The 16,988-nt window shown below is 53.2% G+C and overlaps 1 protein-coding gene across 1 annotated transcript; it reads left to right on the top strand.

The window, feature by feature from the left end:
- The first annotated feature begins 8,612 nt into the window (after nt 1-8,612).
- Nucleotides 8,613-9,968, top strand: LOC138116853 (metallothionein-1). The gene is made up of 3 exons (XM_069026628.1): nt 8,613-8,719; nt 9,055-9,120; nt 9,697-9,968. Exons 1-3 carry the CDS (start codon nt 8,689-8,691, stop codon nt 9,789-9,791), a joined length of 192 nt encoding a protein of 63 aa, XP_068882729.1. The 5' UTR covers nt 8,613-8,688; the 3' UTR covers nt 9,792-9,968.
- Nucleotides 9,969-16,988: the final 7,020 nt, after the last annotated feature.

Here is a 16,988-nt window from a genome sequence, read left to right as displayed (position 1 = left end):
GAGCAGGGCAGAGGGACTGGGGGCAATGGGGGAGATGGGACTGGGGGAGCAGGGCAGAGGGACGGGGGGCAATGGGGGAGATGGGACTGGGGGAGCAGGGCAGAGGGACTGGGGGCAATGGGGGAGATGGGACTGGGGGAGCAGGGCAGAGGGACTGGGGGCAATGGGGGAGATGGGACTGGGGGAGCAGGGCAGAGGGACTGGGGGCAATGGGGGAGATGGGACTGGGGGAGCAGGGCAGAGGGACGGGGGGCAATGGGGGAGATGGGACTGGGGGAGCAGGGCAGAGGGACTGGAGGAGCAGTTGGTGGAGCTGGGAGGCAGCTGGGGGAGATGGGGTGGGACGGGGGGGCAGTTGCAAAGGTCAGGGGATCTGGGGGGTCAGCTGAAGTGTAGGATTAGAGGAGGTGGGGGTCACTTACAGAGGTCAGGGGAGGCAAGGGAGGAGCAACTAGAGATATTAGGGTGCACCTTAGAGAGTTGGGGTGTGGGATTAGGAGGCCAGGAAGGCAAATGCAGAAGTCAGAGCTGAGAGGTAGTTGGGGAAACTGGGGGCGGTTAGGGGAGCTGGGGGCCAGTTGGAGCTGTGGGTCTAGGGGAGGCATTTGCAGAGGTCAGGAGAACTGGGGGAGAAACTGGAGGTACTGGGGGGCAGCTAGGGGCAGGAGGTTAGAGGCAATTGCCCCCCTGGGCAGCCACAGTGGCCCCCAACACCCCCAACATTGCCATCTCAGTCCCAGCTTCTCTGCAGGGTCAGCACCCAGCTGGGGCCAAGGACTGTCCCTTCTCTGTCCCCAGTGCCCTTGCCTCACCCTTTGCTGCCTGCCAGCTGCCACACACATCCTTACTCACACCTTGCCAGGAGTGTCTTCAAGTGAGAGATCTCCAAGCCAATAAAACCTAACCCAGAGTCACAATGTCCCGTGAAGATAAAAGCACAGCCTCAGAACATCATTACTGCTGCTTTGTGGGATTATGCACTGTATCCTACAGAATCCAGCCATTGGTGCATTGGGAGTAGGTTGGAGATGGAGGGAACAGAGGCCAAACCCCCACAGAACCACAGTGTAAACACTGATGCTGGTCTCCATCCCAGTTTCGATTTTGGTATACAGATCCTCGTGGGTCTCCCTGCAGTGCCCACTCCCTGCCCAGACACAGGCTGGATATGGAAACCCTGGCTCAAGGTCATACTTTAGAAATTATTAAATTATTTTAAGTTTAAGAAATATTTTAACGTGGTAACCCTCATGGGTGCTGCAAATAGACAGTGCTCTCTGACAGTGCCTGAATCCATCACCTGCACTGGGACATTATCACCCCCAAACCAGCAAGAAGCAGATTTGGAAGAGGATGCACTGGAAAAACAGCTCTTTCTTCCCTGTAAAGGCCACTGTTTTGAGGCACAGATTCATTAATTTCTAGGAGAGCTGGCAGACACATCCCAGTTGGCATTTCCTTGTGCGTTGGCTGGGCCCTGGCCGGCAGCAGCGTCCCTGCCCTGCATGTGAAGGAGGGCTCTCAAAAGCAGCACTCGAGCAGGGATCATGCGATTCTGATGTGACAACCTCCTTTTTCTCCTTTTTAAATTGTTTTTACCAAGTTTCTCTGGCAGCTCTATCAATGTGCCATTATACTTGTGGGTAACGAGGCAGCAATTGCGTGCGGCATATTAAGGAGGGTGTTTTTTCCCCTTTGTGGCTCTGTTTGGGGTGAGCGTGAGTGTCAGTGCCAGCCGTGCAGAGCGTCCCCCCTCCCTCACGCTGGTTTGGGTACCAGAGCACAAAGGCAAAGCACTGGCATGAGCTCAGGCACGCAACGGGGTGTTGCTCTAGGCCAGCAAGCACTCCTGTCCTCGCAGGGAAAATCGCAAAATTCTAGAAAGGTTTGGCTTGGAAAGGGCATTAAAGATCATCTAGTTCCAACCCCCCTGCTATGGGCAGGGACAAAGTCCCCAGCTCCCCTCCCAGCAGTGCTGAGCATTGCTCTGCCAGGCTCTTCAAACCCAACCAAGAAAAATGGGGGAAAACTAGCTTACAGACATTTTTAAGCTGGTAAAATTGTAAATAGATGGAAATTTCAACTTTTTGCTAAATATGTATGATTTGAGCTGTAAATATTATTTTGAATCACTAATTATGGTATTGGGTTTGGCACGTCTGCAACACAGTTAAATTACAGCTGCCACTTTGAATCAGCTGGCTCTGAAACTTAATATTGAAATCGTGGCTTTTAACACTCATTTCCCCTCATTTGAAAATAAATATATAATATATTTATTATATAATATATATATTTAATATATTAAATAATAATAATGTAATTAATATAATAATACAATATTTAATATAATAATATATTTAATATATTATATATATAATTAAATTTATTTATTTTATAAATAAAATAATAAAACATAGTAAAATTTATTTACATCCAAAGGTACAGCATCCAGTCCTGGGTCCTTCCATTTTGCCACTTTTACAAGGGGGGAAATCCCATAAAATCCTCACTAAGCCCCTGGGTTTCACTGCTGCACAGACTGGGGCTGCTTTGCGGCCAGGATTAGTGTGACTGTAGTTAAGGGATTATTCAGCTTCTTCACTAGAACAGGGGTCTTAAAATCCAGCAAGAGATCATCACCATCCTCCTTCCTGACTACTCTGCACAGACTTGGCAAGGCAATGCCCTGTGACCAGTGTTTGGTCTTTTCCAGCTCCTACTAACATAACTGATAGACTATAATAATTTAATGTCATATTGTTTAAGCCAATACAATTTAATATAATAAATATAATATAATAACAGATCATATAATAAATTAGAAATAGATACAGATATAGAGATAGATTATATAATCAAACATGCTTGGCACGGGGCGCTGGCTTTCTAGGCAGGTTGCATGGAGAAGCTGGACATGACAGCACAACAGGTACGAGGATTGTCATACACCCAGAAGCTGTTTCTTGGAAAAGACTTCAAATCTAACCAAAAATGCACTCTGCCTTTATCTGCTTGGCAGAGGAATGCTGAGGAGTGCTCACATACTGAGTTTGGGAAAATGTTGGCAAAAATAACCATCCCCATCCTTCGAGGAGGGTGATAATATGGCTGGAGGGAGTGGGGAGGGATGAGCAATGGCATCAGCACACTTAAGCACTCCTTAAAATGAAGAATGCACCTGTCTGCAGGGGCTTTTCTCTTTCCCCATCCTAGGTTTGCTGCCCCAGCTGGAGCAGCATTTCTCCCCCCCATCCCATGCCCATTCCTGGGATGGGAGACACTTTTGGATAGGGATGGAAAAGCTGTTACGCCAGATCCTGCCTCTACAGCTACGCTGCTCTCGGAGGAGGCAGGATCCGGCACAGCAGCTGCGTGAATCATTCCCAGGATAGACAACAAGGATCTCTGGATCTCAGGAGCAAGGCTATAAAGACATCAAGGAAAATATCACATCCTTTTATTTCACACCTTTATACTGAGGGGGGTTGATGTTTTCTTTGCAAGCTCAGGCAAGTGTCTACTTGACATCCCAGGGAATTATTCATCCCTCTACTCTTGGCTTCTAATTAGCAACTAAAGGGGAATATAATAATTAAATATGCCCAAGGTAACGATACTTGGAAACTCTGGGTCACGTTTCAGCCAGGGGAGGCGGCGAGTAGTTGGAGCAGGTGAGTTTGAAGTCTGTGGGAACCTGAAAAATACAAAAGCAAAGGAAAGATGTAAGGAAAAAAAAAAAACAAAACCAAAGAAAAAGAAGAATATCCAAACTGTACACTGGGAAAGCATTAGATTGGTGAATTAAAATGATGCCTAGAGTTAAGGTGATGCTTAAAGCCTGTCATGCATTTGCCAGCAATGTTAGGCAAAGCAGGGGACACCTGGGGAACCCCTATCCCAGAAGAGTGTGCAGGGATGCTAGGCAGCCCCTGACCCACTGGTTTTCTGCTCTCACAGGTAGGGAACAAGGTAAATTCAAGCATTTTTATTTCCCAGCCAAAGCTTGGTTGGTCCTCACCCCCTTCCTTCCCTTGGGGGCTGCAATTCAACCCTTGTTAGACCTCGAAGTAATTCCCATTAACATTTATGAGAATTTCATGATCAAAAGAAGAATCAGCCCTTTCATCTTCCAGACATGCCCCAACACACATTACCTGGCCCCAAAAGCCTGTACTGTCAGGCAGGAGCTCCCACCCTGTGATGGGGTCTCTCAAGATGCACACCCCAAAACTGGCGGGAACTTTGCAAGGTCAGTTCACTCTCCTGGACCCAGTTCATGGCATCAATTCAGCATTTCTTCCTTTCCCTTCTCCCTAAAAATCAGTAATTAGCAAATCCCCACCCTCTCCACACTGATGTTTCAAGGGGAAGGTAATGCTGATAGCTCCGTTCCAGATAAGAAATAAGGAGTAAGGGCCAAACCCTTGCCTGGAGCCACAGGATGAGCCGGCAGCTGAGCCCAACTCATAATCCCGGTTTTGGGAGTCCCAGCCCTAGCGCAGCCGGCTGGGTCACAAGGCGGCTCCCAAAGAGCCCACATCAAAGAGTGCTGCCGGCTTGTGAAAGCGTCCCAGGATTGCACGCCGTGCAATTCCTGCTAAATGGAAATCTCCCCATCCCCTTCCCACTGCCAGCGGGCCGTCGCTGAAGGTGCCTTCCTATGGTTACAGACATGATGTGGGCCAGCAAGTCCCCAAGGAGGGCATTTCCCCAGGAAAATGGGGACATGCCACGTCTTTGCTGATGGCTGGTATCTGGAAAAGCACTAGCTGGGATTTATTTTCCTAAAACTGCAATCAAGGTGCAGGCAGGGAAGCAGGCAGCTTCCCAGGAAGATGCAAGGAGGGAAAACAGACAATGGGTTTAGCTAATGTCTGCCACTGAGAGCAGAACAAGTCCTTGCTTCCAATTTTCTGGGAAAGAAGTCTCCACCGCCTGAGGTCACTCCACTGATCCGGTTTCACTCCCAAATGCTTCCAAGGCTTTGCCTATGCACATGGGGAGTAGTTGGGAATGGCTTCCCAGGGCAGACAAGGGGTGATTCACCCTCTTCCTCCTCTGCCAAAGGGCTGGCAAGCTCCGGCAAAATAAAACGACGTCAGCACCTATTTCCCGTGTTTCAAACACTTGTTTATCATCAGCAAACAATAACCTGAGATTCGGATCAAAGCCGAGCCTGCTTTCTAAGCAGCAATCACTCCTAGGGCTTCCTGCTGGCTTTCAGCACTTGCGTGTGCTGGATGTTTGCTGGGTGATAGAATAGTTTTTATTTTCTCTATTTGGGTTTGAAAGACTGGTCCCAGGTGGCCTGTGGTCCCAGGCACCTCTGGCAGCTGAACCGTGGCCAGCTGTGGCTCTCCTGCCCAGAGTCCCACACAAAGAGGCAGCTGGAGCAGGCAGAGCTGAGCTGCCCTTGCTGCTGCAGCGTCAGGGACACCTCTGGGTACTCTGCATCACCACCCTGCCTGGCAAGCAATAGGCAATGGTGAGGGGCAGGGTACTCCCAGGGACTGTCCCCCAGGGTCTCAGTGCTGTGCCCACACGGGGTTCATAGCTCCCTGCATCCCTGCCCACAGTCTGTACCCACTGAGCCATGGTGCTTTGCCAGCGGAGCCCCCTGACTGCCTGGGATATGTATCTGGGTGAAGGAGGGGTCACAGAGCTGGTCACTGCTCTGGAGGGGTAGTGAGCCCAGAGCAAGCACTTTGGGGGAACACATGCCATGAGAGGGGGACCTGTAGTGGTCTGCAGGGTCTCCTGAAGGCAATGTGCTAGGTGGCTGCACCGTGGGCAGCTGGAGGCTGATGCTGGTCCATTATGCACCTCTGCATGCCCACAGGTGACTGGAGCCATGTGTCCTTCAACAGAGAGCCAGGGCAGACCTGTGCCAGCTCACCTCCACAGGAGCTGGCTGCTGTGCCTCCCTCCTCGCCTGCCTGGCACCAGCCTTGAGTCACTGCCAATCACCGGCACCAGCCCTGGCACCGTCCTGTGGCTTTCAGCAATAGGCTGTAGGCACCCCAGGTGTCACAGGAACAAGTGCTTCCGCCACATTGTCCTGAAAGCTGTCAGCTTCCTTCACTCCTTTCCAGGGAACCCTGTCCCTGACATGCCCATGGTGATGCTTAGCCATCATCATCCCCGTGGTGAACATCATCTCCAGCTCTGCCTAGAGCACTGAGGCATCTCACTGACTCACCCTGTTAATCTGCCCGGCAATCTCAGGGTAATTGCCACGGACATGCCTGGGGACAGAGCCAGGAATCCCACGAAGGGGACATGAGAGCCAAGGGGTACAGCTCTGGCATAGCAAGGGCTGGTGAATAAATGCTGTGCAGGGATCCTGCCTGTTTTGCTCGGCTCTGGGAAGCAGCATCAGGCCCATTTAAATGATGGAGAGCCCTCAGGCAAACGGAGGGCAGGGGCCAGAAGGCAAACTGAGGCTGTCAGGACCTTGTCACGGGGGTATTTAAACAGCAGGAAGGTGTCCCCAGCTTATCACCTCAATCACAGGTTGTTTCTGGAGGCAGCCTGATTTGTGTGTCTGCCTGACAACTCATACTCCAGTCCTATGCCAAATTAATCATAGAATGTATCCCAAATCAATTACAGAATAGACCAGGAGCAACGCAAGATCTACCAGAGCCGTGGCTCCCAGTCTTACATCATCTAGAAGATGCTTTTTCCTTTGTGCAGAAAGGGGGGAAAGAGGTAAAAAGGGCTGGGGTCTGACTGAGAACAGATGCTGGAGAGCTTTTCTTGCACCCTGTCCTTTCATGGCAGAGATTGTTCTTTCCCCATTTTGTGGGCTTCACCTTCCTCCCCCCAGGCTGGAGGAGAGGGACCACTTTGGAGAAGCTACCTGTCCCTGTATCCCTGGGCCACCACCAGCTGGAGACAGGGGCAATTTTTGCCTGTGTGGCCAAGGGTGCCAGGCAGTGGGGGAAGATACAACAGATGCAACAGTGATATTGCTGTTCCCCATGTATCCATCATGACAGGGCAGGAAGCGTTTCCCTGGGCATATTACTGTACCACAGGAGTGCTTGGCTGACTATTTCAGCTAAGAAGCAGAGCAAATGCAAGATCCCAAGGAGATGCGGCCCCTTTGCTATGACAGTACAGGGGGCCATAGCCAGGGAGGCAGGTGACCCTTTGCACGTGTGTTTCCCATGTTTGTGCTTCCCTGCTCCCACAGGAACAATAACACTCTTGGCACGCGCCTGGTCCCTGGCACTGTCCCCTGCCATCACGCCCCAGTGCATCAGCAGCAGTGTGACATTCACACGACCGCAGGGCTGGCATGTCGGGGCACCGACAAGCTGCTCCAGGCTGGAGGAGTTGAGGAAGGGGCTCATTGGCTCTGCCTTCCTCAGGCTTTTCCATATTGATTTCCCACACTGGCCTGGAGAGGCTGGAGGAGACACTGAGTTGGGGCGCTGGCAATGCTCCCCATCATGTCACCCAACGAGCTCCCAACAAGCCCAGACAGACGAGTGGTAAAAATACTCCCTGAGCTGCTGTTTCAACTGGATTAGCATCAACAAACTGCCTCAGCCAGGTACCTCTGGCAAAAGTCCAGCTGGGATAAAACCCCAAGGCGAAGGAGTCTCAAAGCAGGGGGCAGCTGGGATGGGGTATCACTGACACCAAAGAGCACACAAAAACACAGGGATGAGGAGGAAGGATGTTCCACAGCTGACAATGCCTCCTGCACACAAAGTAGACTGTCCCCACACCAAAAATCTCAGCAAGCCTAATTTTTTTTTTTGTGCCTTCCACCCCAAACACTCACTGTGCTTTCGAGTGCGTGGGTAAAACCTGCCAGAGGAGTTGACCAGGGTGATGGCAGCTTGCCTGCCACCCTCCTCCACTGCACACCCGGCTAATGGTGCACGGAAATTAATTCAGAGGAGTGGGATGGAGCACCACAGCCGAGAAGGAGACAGGCCCCGAGGTGCCATTCACGGCGTCGAGGGGACGTGGGTGCTGCTCTCCTGGGGCACTGGGAGGGCATGGCAGGCTCCGGCCAGGCCAGTCCAGCTTGTTGCTGCTCCCGCTTGCGGGGAGGGTGTAGGAACCACAGGACAGGGTCTCAAGCAGAGACTGCATCCCTGTTGCCTCATGGTGCCAGGTCCTCCTCACCCCACTGTGCTAGCTTTGAGAGGAGGGGACTGAGATTTCCCAGCAGTGGTGGCACTCCTTGGATTAATGTACCCCCCCCAGTCAGATTGGCAGCTTGATTTTGGCATCAGTCAATCAATCAATCAAGGGCTGGACTGTGGGGGCTCCCTGGGTGCACCCCCTCAGTCCCCAGCCCTGTCGAGTGCAGCAACACTTCCGAGACTGGTGTCATCTGTGTGATGAAATCTGGCCGTTCTCTGCACCCCTCCCAACACCTCAGCGGAGACGGGTGGTCACCCCGGCAGCCATCCCTGCTGCCACAGCACCCCGCGGAGGGGGCGCGGGGGGATGAGGGAGCCCCAGGTCACGCTGAGCCGCCCGGGGAGTGAATCAGCAGCGCCCGGGGCAGGAGCCGGGCTGAGCCGTGCGCAGGCTGCAGGGGCGGAGGTTTTGCACTCGCTCTCGCCTGGCCAAGGATAAATAGGAGGCGGCTGCGAGTCCTGCCAAAGCTTCTTCCCGTCGCCCAACGCGTCCAACAGCAGGCACCCAGCCCAGCCAAACATGGACTCTCAGGATTGCCCTTGTGCCACAGGTAAGGCAGCGCTTCCTTCCGTCCCGGGGGGCAGCGGGAGCCCCGGCATCCCAGCGGGAACACTGACACTCCCGCCCGCCGGCCTCCTCCGCCGTTCCCGATGTTCCTTCTCGTACGGGCTGGGGCCAGCAACTGAAGTCCTTTCCCAGCACTGCGGTGTCACACTGGGAGCATCTCACGAAGCGGCTGGGAATGACCTCCCCTCTGAGAGAGGCTGAATCATCAGTGGATGCTCGGAGGGGAAGCAATGCTCTCCCCCGCGGATCTCTGAGTTGTGGGTATTCCCTCCTACCACCTCTTCTCAACCTCTTTTTCTCCTTTTCTCTATGTTTTAGGTGGCACCTGCACCTGCGGGGACAACTGCAAATGCAAAAACTGCAAATGCACATCGTGCAAAAAAGGTAAGAGGGATCCCTGAGCCCCCGGGGGGGGGGGGGGCAGAAACACTCGGGGGGTTTTCACTACACGTCCGTGTATGCAGTGAATCAAATCAGTCCCAGCATTGCCAGAGGCGAGTTTATTCCTCACATATGGTTTTTTTCCCCCCAAAGGAGCACTGTGTGAATCCCACCCCCTCTCCAGGCAATACAAGTCACTCAGTACCACCTAAACCTGAGCATTCCCCTCAACAGCACCTCAGGCTTAGCACAGGGGGATGCTGGGGAAGAAGCAGCACTGAGATTTCTTCTGGGTGCTCCCAATGCTGTCACTCCCAGCAGAGCAAGGTGCCATGAGGGTTTGCAAAGAGAGGGACTGGGGGAATCCTGGTGAACCCCCGGAGTTCCACACTCTCCCCCTGCCTCTCCAGTGCCAGCCCCGACTGCACAAACACCCTGGGAGACACTGCCAAGGATGGGGATGCTGCTAAAAGGGAACGACATGGATACATGGGAGGTCTCCAAAACAGTGAGACCCCCCCAAGTCCCAGCCTGAGACCTCACAAGAATGTCCTTAATATTTTTTTGTCCTTCCCACAGGCTGCTGCTCCTGCTGCCCAGCTGGATGTGCCAAGTGTGCACAGGGCTGCGTCTGCAAGGGGCCTCCCTCTGCCAAGTGCAGCTGCTGCAAATAGGGGACCCCTGGCTGCACATCTAGGGGTGATGCACATCTGGGGGGGCCAAAGAAGAATAACCTTATTGTGTATGTTGGTTGTCTTTTTTTATATATGTGTTCAGATTTCTTTAGTGTTTGTCACTTTGACATGTAATAAGCTACCTAAATAAAGTGATATGTATATAAAGGTCCATAAGGAACTTGGCACTTCTGTTGGATGCGGCGGTTCCCCTGAGGAGTGGGAGGACAGTGCATGTGGGGGATCATGGCAAAGAGCCTGCGTCTTATTTTTGCTCCTGTCTTCCATTCTTGGCTCTGCTCTACCTACCAGGAGCTCTGATTCTTGTTTTAACAGTTTCCCTACACAACAAGGGATTTCCCCCCCCATCCTCTTGTTACCCAGAGGCAAATCCCATGCTGTCTCCTCCAACAGAGATCCTCGGGGCTAATGAGCAGCTCATTATTACAAGCTTTCACTGTAATAACCACCCCAGCCCTGCCCATTTCCAGGGGGAATGTTTCCACGGCAGGTGGGGCAGCAGAGAAACAGGTTTAGTTTTCCTCCTGGCAATTTAGTTGAAATGGCTGGCAGAACCACACTGCTTATTCCCCTGCCACCTCTGCCAGCCTAGCTGGATGCTTCTGGGGAGCCTCAGGTGACCTGGTTCCCCACCAAGGGGTGCAGTGCCCACAAAGGGGCGTGATCCCCACAGCCGGGTGCCCTGCTTGCAATAGGGTTCAGTGCCTGTGATGGGACGTGATGCCCAGACCATATTGTGATGCCCACTATGGTTTGCAATGCCCATACCAGGATCCTTGTGATGGGATGTGATGGGGTGCAATGCCTGTGATGGGGCAGAATGCCCACGATGGGATGTGATGCCTATGCCAGGGTGCAAAGCTCACAATGAGGTGTGATGCCTGCAATGCCAATGTCAGGGTGTGATGTTCACCCTGCCTCAGCACAGCCATGTTGCTGCGAGAATGCTGCACTCCAGGTGCCACATGCCACCCTGCTGCTTCCCAGGAACATGACAGGTTCTGCCTGTCCCCGCACTCCTCAAATGCAACCATTCATGGCCTCTTTTTAGGTTAAAAACCTTTCCTGACCCACCCACTCACCACCGCCAGGACTCAGCCAGGGATTTGGCACAGCCTACAGCACAGCACCCCTGCCCACGGGCTGCTCACGGTGCCAATCCCTAGGGGTTACCCCTTTGCTCCAGGAGGGCTCCTCCCTCAGGGTGTCCCCTGAGATGTCACCATCACCCCACACTTCTAACAGGTGCAAAGGACACCCCTACATCACCAAATGTAGGGCAGGGCAGGCATGCGGCAGGCATGGAGCAATCACACTGAACTCCGCTCTGCAAAGAGCAGGGTTACCTTTATTCTTTCCAACCCAGAGAGATGTAAGTGCCCACTATACAAAAACATCACTGGTGGGTGTTGGGGTTTCAGTTTAGTCCTAGTTTTTTTTCTGTTAAAGGAATTTTTTCCCATAGCATGTTGCTAGGAGATAAATGGCCATACTTGAGAGGAGATAGCCATACTTAAGAAAGACAAAAAGGGCCCGGCCAGGCTTTTGTTCTCCCCTGGCGGGCAGTTCAGTTCGCTCTCAGCGTCTGGAGAGAGAAGCCGCGGAGAGAAGAGCTGCTGGTTCCCGTTTTCGGCGTCTTTCCTTTCTGCTGGGAACAACACCGGGGATCCCAAAGCTGCTTTCCCTGCCCTGCTGGAGGCTGGGCTGTGGCCGCCCGCCCCGCTGCTGCTTCGAGCCTTCGCTACGCTGTAGCCGTGCTTACCCTGCCTGCCTGGAGCCCCGGGGGGGTTCCCCTTTTGGATACATCTCGTCTGCCACCCGGGATTTGTGTTTGTGCCTGCCGCTCCAGCCTACCAGTCCAGCCGGCTGTTTCCGAGACTCCGGGACCAGCTGCCCACCGGTTTGTGAAGCTCCTTTGTTCCATCCTTCCCCGGGATCCCAGGGCGCCAGAGCAGCCGCGTGCTCCCCGAGCTCGCTCCGGAGCGCCCCCTGCAGCCGCGGGGGAACCATCGCACCTGCCCTGCTCACCGGGAGCCGCCAGCGATCCCTGCCGGCTGCGAGCGGAACTGCACCCGAGGGGAAATAGCCTGACAGCCGAGAAGGCTGGGACTGGGTTTGTGTTTGCTGTTACTGCCACAGTTGTTGTTGTTTTGTTTGACTAGTTATATATATATATATATATATATATATAGTAAAGAACTGTTATTCCTATTTTCCCACATCTTTGCCTAAAGACCCTTGATTTCAAAATTATAACTCAGAGGGAAAGGGGTTACATCTGCCACTCCAAGGGAGGCTTCTGCCTTCCTTAGCAGACACCTGTCTTTCAAACCGAGACAGATCTTGGCGCCCAACGTGGGGCCTGAGGGCATTAAGAGAGAGAGGTGAAAAAGGAATAACAGTTCCTGGATAACTTAATTTGGTGTGTTGGATATAGGAACCTTGGTAGGCAGCACTATGTGGTCTACTTTGCCCTGGTTCGGGTGGCATGTGGCCGTGGCTATATTCTTCCCCTTTGCAGCTCCCTACTTGAATATGGGTCCTCTGACTAAGGCTACCATTGCTGTTATCCAGCTTGTGCTATGGGTCGAGAAGGTGAGGAATTCATGGGTTTTTAACTTCCTCCGGAATGTGGGCACGTGGATAAACAGCTATCACACACTGAGCGCATGTTTTTGGGGTTATGTTAACAATGGTACCTTCTGTGAGGAAATGACACCAGGGGAAGTTTTCCCCCAACCCCTCAACCAGTTATTTGGACCCACCCCATCAATTTTTGAAGGGTTTAGATTCCTTCTGAATACTAACCACCTGCTGCTGGTAGGCCTACTCTATTTAGCATTCAAGGATAAGTTGAGATTGGCTTGGATAACTACCCAGACACCAGCCCCAGAGACTAGAGATCCTGCCCCAGAGCCTGACCCTGCCCCAGAACCTGACATGGCCCCAGAGAGTAGAGTTCCTACCCCAGAGCCTGATCCTGCCCCGGAACCTGACACAGCCCCAGACACTAGAGATCCTACCCCAGAGCCTGATTCAGCCCCAGAGCCTGACACAGCCCCAGACACTAGAGACCCTGCCCCACAGCCTGATACCGCCCAACAGCCCACCTCAGAAATGGACTACCCGAAATGGGTGGGGGTACTGGCGAAAGGGATGCAGGAGATGTGCCAGGAGATGGGCCAGGTGCGCAAGGAGCTATGCCAGGAGATGGGCCAGGTGCGCCAGGAGATGGGCCAGGTGCACCAGGGGATATGCCAATTACTAAGGGAATACACCTCCTCAGCTAGTGAAAAAACCTCTCCCTGCCCCAAAGAGGGTGAGTCCGACGGTGCAGCAGTGGAGCCCACGGATGTTACAACCGCCCAGGCTTCAGCTGAACCCCAAGGACAAGTACAGCCAGCAGCAGTCGCCCCTGTGCAAAGGAGGAAGTGTAAGACCAAATCAGTACGACCAGTTAATGATGATGGGGAACCAGGGCCCTCACAACCAGCAGGGGAGCCAGAGCCAGAAATCATCATTGAGTCCCTGTCGTACGACAGTCTCCGTGGTATGCGAGACGACATTGTGCGAAGGGGACGTGAGCCTTATACCACCTGGCTGCTTCGGGTTTGGGACCTCATGGGCACAAGTGTGCAACTGGATAGTGGTGAGGCAAGGTATCTGGGATCGTTGACCCAGGACCCAGGTGTGAACCAGGTATTTGTGAGGGAGCCAGGACCCCTTTCTCTCTGGGACCGGCTCTTAATGAGTGTGAGAGAAAGGTTCATTCACAAAGAGAGAATGCAGGAGTACCATCATAGAATGCAGTGGAAGACACTTGAGGAAGGGATCCAACAGCTAAGAGAGGTGGCAGTATTAGAGGTACTCTTTGGGAGGGATGGACAGCACGGTAATGACCCCGATAAGGTCAGGTGCACAGGACAGATGATGTGGAACCTGGCAAGACTAGGGCCATCGCAATACACCACCTTCATTGCAACCATTGATGCTGACAATAACCGAGAAACAGTGGGCTCTGTTGCCAACAAGCTCAGGAATTATGACAGCATGGTCAATGGTCCACTGAAAGCTCATGTCTCTGCTGTGGTCCAGGACCTCAAAGAGGAGATGAAGGAGATGAGGAAGGAAATGAGGGAGGAGATGGAGGAGATGAGGAAGGTCAGTGTGGCACCAGTGCGAGTCACAGGCCCCCAGGTCAGAGCCCGTCGTCCCCCTGCGAGAGAGAGAGGGTACACCCCACGAGCTGAGCTGTGGTTTTTCCTGTGTGAGCATGGGGAAGACATGAGAAGGTGGGATGGGAAACCCACTTCTGTCCTGGCAGCGCGGGTGCGTGAACTCAAGGAGGGAGGCACTAACCGAGGGGGTTCCGCTAAGGTGAAAGTAGCCTCAGCCTCCCGTGACCGAGCTGCCAGGTATTACAGACAGGAGGATGATATGTCAGATCCCCTCGAAGGTACCTCTAGTATGTATGCCCAGGGAAAGAATGATAACCAGGGCTAGAGGGGCCCTGCCTCTAGCCAGGAAGAGGCACGGGAGAACCGGGTTTTCTGGACGGTGTGGATCCGATGGCCTGGCACATCAGAGCCACAAAAATATGATGCATTGGTTGATACTGGGGCACAGTGTACTTTAATGCCATCGGGACATGTGGGGGCAGAACCTGTATCCATTGCTGGGGTGACTGGGGGATCACAGCAGTTGACCCTTTTGGAAGCTGAGGTGAGCCTGACTGGGAAGGAGTGGCAAAAGCATCCAATTGTGACCGGTCCAGAGGCCCCATGTATTCTGGGCATAGACTTCCTCCGGAATGGTTATTACAAAGACCCAAAGGGACTCAGGTGGGCATTTGGGATTGCTGCTGTGGAGGCAGAGGGCATTAGGCAGTTGAACACCCTGTCCGGACTGTCTGAGAATCCTTCTGCAGTTGGGCTCCTGAAAGTGGAAGAGCAACGAGTGCCAATTGCCACCTCAACAGTGCACCGCCGGCAGTACCGGACGAATCGAGATGCTGTGATTCCCATCCACAAGATGATCCGTGAGCTAGAGAGCCAAGGGGTGGTCAGCAAGACCCACTCACCCTTCAACAGCCCCATCTGGCCTGTGCGCAAGTCTGATGGGGAATGGAGATTGACTGTGGACTATCGTGGCTTGAATGAAGTGACTCCACCACTCAGCGCTGCTGTGCCGGACATGTTGGAGCTCCAGTATGAGCTGGAGTCCAAAGCAGCAAAGTGGTATGCCACCATTGACATTGCCAATGCATTTTTCTCCATTCCTCTGGCAGCAGAGTGCAGGCCTCAGTTTGCTTTCACCTGGAGGGGTGTGCAGTACACCTGGAACCGACTGCCCCAGGGGTGGAAGCACAGTCCCACCATCTGCCATGGGCTGATCCAGGCTGCACTGGAAAAGGGTGAGGCCCCAGAACATCTGCAGTACATTGATGACATCATTGTGTGGGGGAACACCGCAACAGAAGTGTTTGAGAAGGGAGAGAGAATAATCCAAATTCTCCTGGAAGCTGGTTTCGCCATCAAGAAGAGCAAAGTCAAGGGGCCTGCCCGAGAGATCCAGTTCCTGGGAGTGAAGTGGCAAGATGGACGACGTCAGATTCCCACTGAGGTCATCAATAAGATCACTGCGATGTCTCCACCGACCAACAAGAAGGAAACACAAGCTTTCCTAGGCGCCATAGGTTTCTGGAGGATGCACATTCCTGAGTACAGCCAGATCGTGAGCCCTCTCTACCTGGTTACCCGCAAGAAGAACGATTTCCACTGGGGCCCTGAACAACAGCAAGCCTTTGCCCAGATCAAGCAGGAAATCGCTCACGCCGTAGCCCTTGGCCCAGTCAGGACAGGACCAGAGGTGAAGAACGTGCTCTACTCTGCAGCCGGGAACAATGGCCTGTCCTGGAGCCTCTGGCAGAAGGTGCCTGGTGAGACTCGGGGCCGACCGCTGGGATTCTGGAGCCGAAGCTACAGAGGGTCCGAAGCCAACTACACTCCCACAGAGAAAGAAATCTTGGCAGCCTATGAAGGAGTCCAAGCTGCCTCAGAGGTAATTGGAACTGAGGCACAACTCCTCCTGGCACCCCGACTACCGGTGCTGGGGTGGATGTTCAAAGGAAAGGTTCCCTCCACGCATCACGCCACCGATGCTACTTGGAGCAAATGGATCGCCCTCATCACGCAGCGCGCCCGAATTGGAAACCCAAGTCGCCCTGGGATCTTGGAAATAATTACGAACTGGCCAGAAGGTGAGACTTTTGGGTTATCTTCTGAAGAAGAAGAGGAGCAGGTGACGCGTGCCGAAGAAGCCCCACCATACAACGAGCTACCAGAGAGTGAAAGACAATATGCCCTCTTCACTGATGGTTCCTGCCGAATTGTAGGCGCTAGCCGGAAATGGAAAGCCGCTGTATGGAGCCCCACACGACAAGTTGCACAGGCTACTGAAGGAGAAGGTGGATCGAGCCAATTTGCTGAACTCAAAGCCGTTCAATTAGCTCTGGACATTGCTGAAAGAGAGAAGTGGCCAAAGCTCTACCTTTACACTGATTCATGGATGGTAGCCAATGCTCTGTGGGGTTGGCTGGAAAGGTGGAATAAGGCAAAATGGCAGCGCAGAGGAAAACCAATCTGGGCTGCTGAGGAGTGGAAAGACATTGCCACTCGAGTAGAGAAGCTATCTGTGAAGGCCCGTCATGTAGATGCTCACATTCCCAAGAGCCGGGCTAATGAAGAACATCGTAATAACAAGCAGGTAGATCAGGCTGCGAAAATAGAGGTGTCCCAGATAGACCTGGATTGGCAACATAAAGGAGAGTTGTTTCTAGCTCGATGGGCCCATGATGCCTCAGGCCATCAGGGCAGAGATGCCACCTATAAGTGGGCACGAGACCGAGGGGTGGATCTGACCATGGACAGTATCTCCCAGGTCATCCATGACTGTGAGACATGCGCTGCGATCAAGCAGGCCAAGCGGGTGAAGCCCCTGTGGTATGGTGGGCGGTGGTCCAAATACAAGTATGGGGAGGCCTGGCAGGTTGATTACATCACACTGCCTCAAACCCGCCAAGGCAAGCACCATGTGCTCACAATGGTAGAAGCCACCACAGGATGGCTGGAGACCTACCCTGTGCCTCACGCTACTGCCCGGAACACCATCCTGGGC

The sequence above is a fragment of the Aphelocoma coerulescens genome, chromosome 11 (assembly GCF_041296385.1).
Source record: "Aphelocoma coerulescens isolate FSJ_1873_10779 chromosome 11, UR_Acoe_1.0, whole genome shotgun sequence".
Classification (NCBI taxonomy): Eukaryota; Metazoa; Chordata; class Aves; order Passeriformes; family Corvidae; genus Aphelocoma; species Aphelocoma coerulescens.
Note: the sequence above shows the minus strand (reverse complement) of the source record. Positions and strands in the feature narration are given on the sequence as shown.

Bases quoted from the DNA above. Each gene is read 5' to 3' on its own strand.
- LOC138116853 (XM_069026628.1), top strand. From the start codon at position 8,689: ATGGACTCTCAGGATTGCCCTTGTGCCACAG. The intron at 8,720-9,054 runs GTAAGGCAGCGC...TCTATGTTTTAG, and splicing joins GGATTGCCCTTGTGCCACAG to GTGGCACCTGCACCTGCGGG. The intron at 9,121-9,696 runs GTAAGAGGGATC...TCCTTCCCACAG, and splicing joins ATGCACATCGTGCAAAAAAG to GCTGCTGCTCCTGCTGCCCA.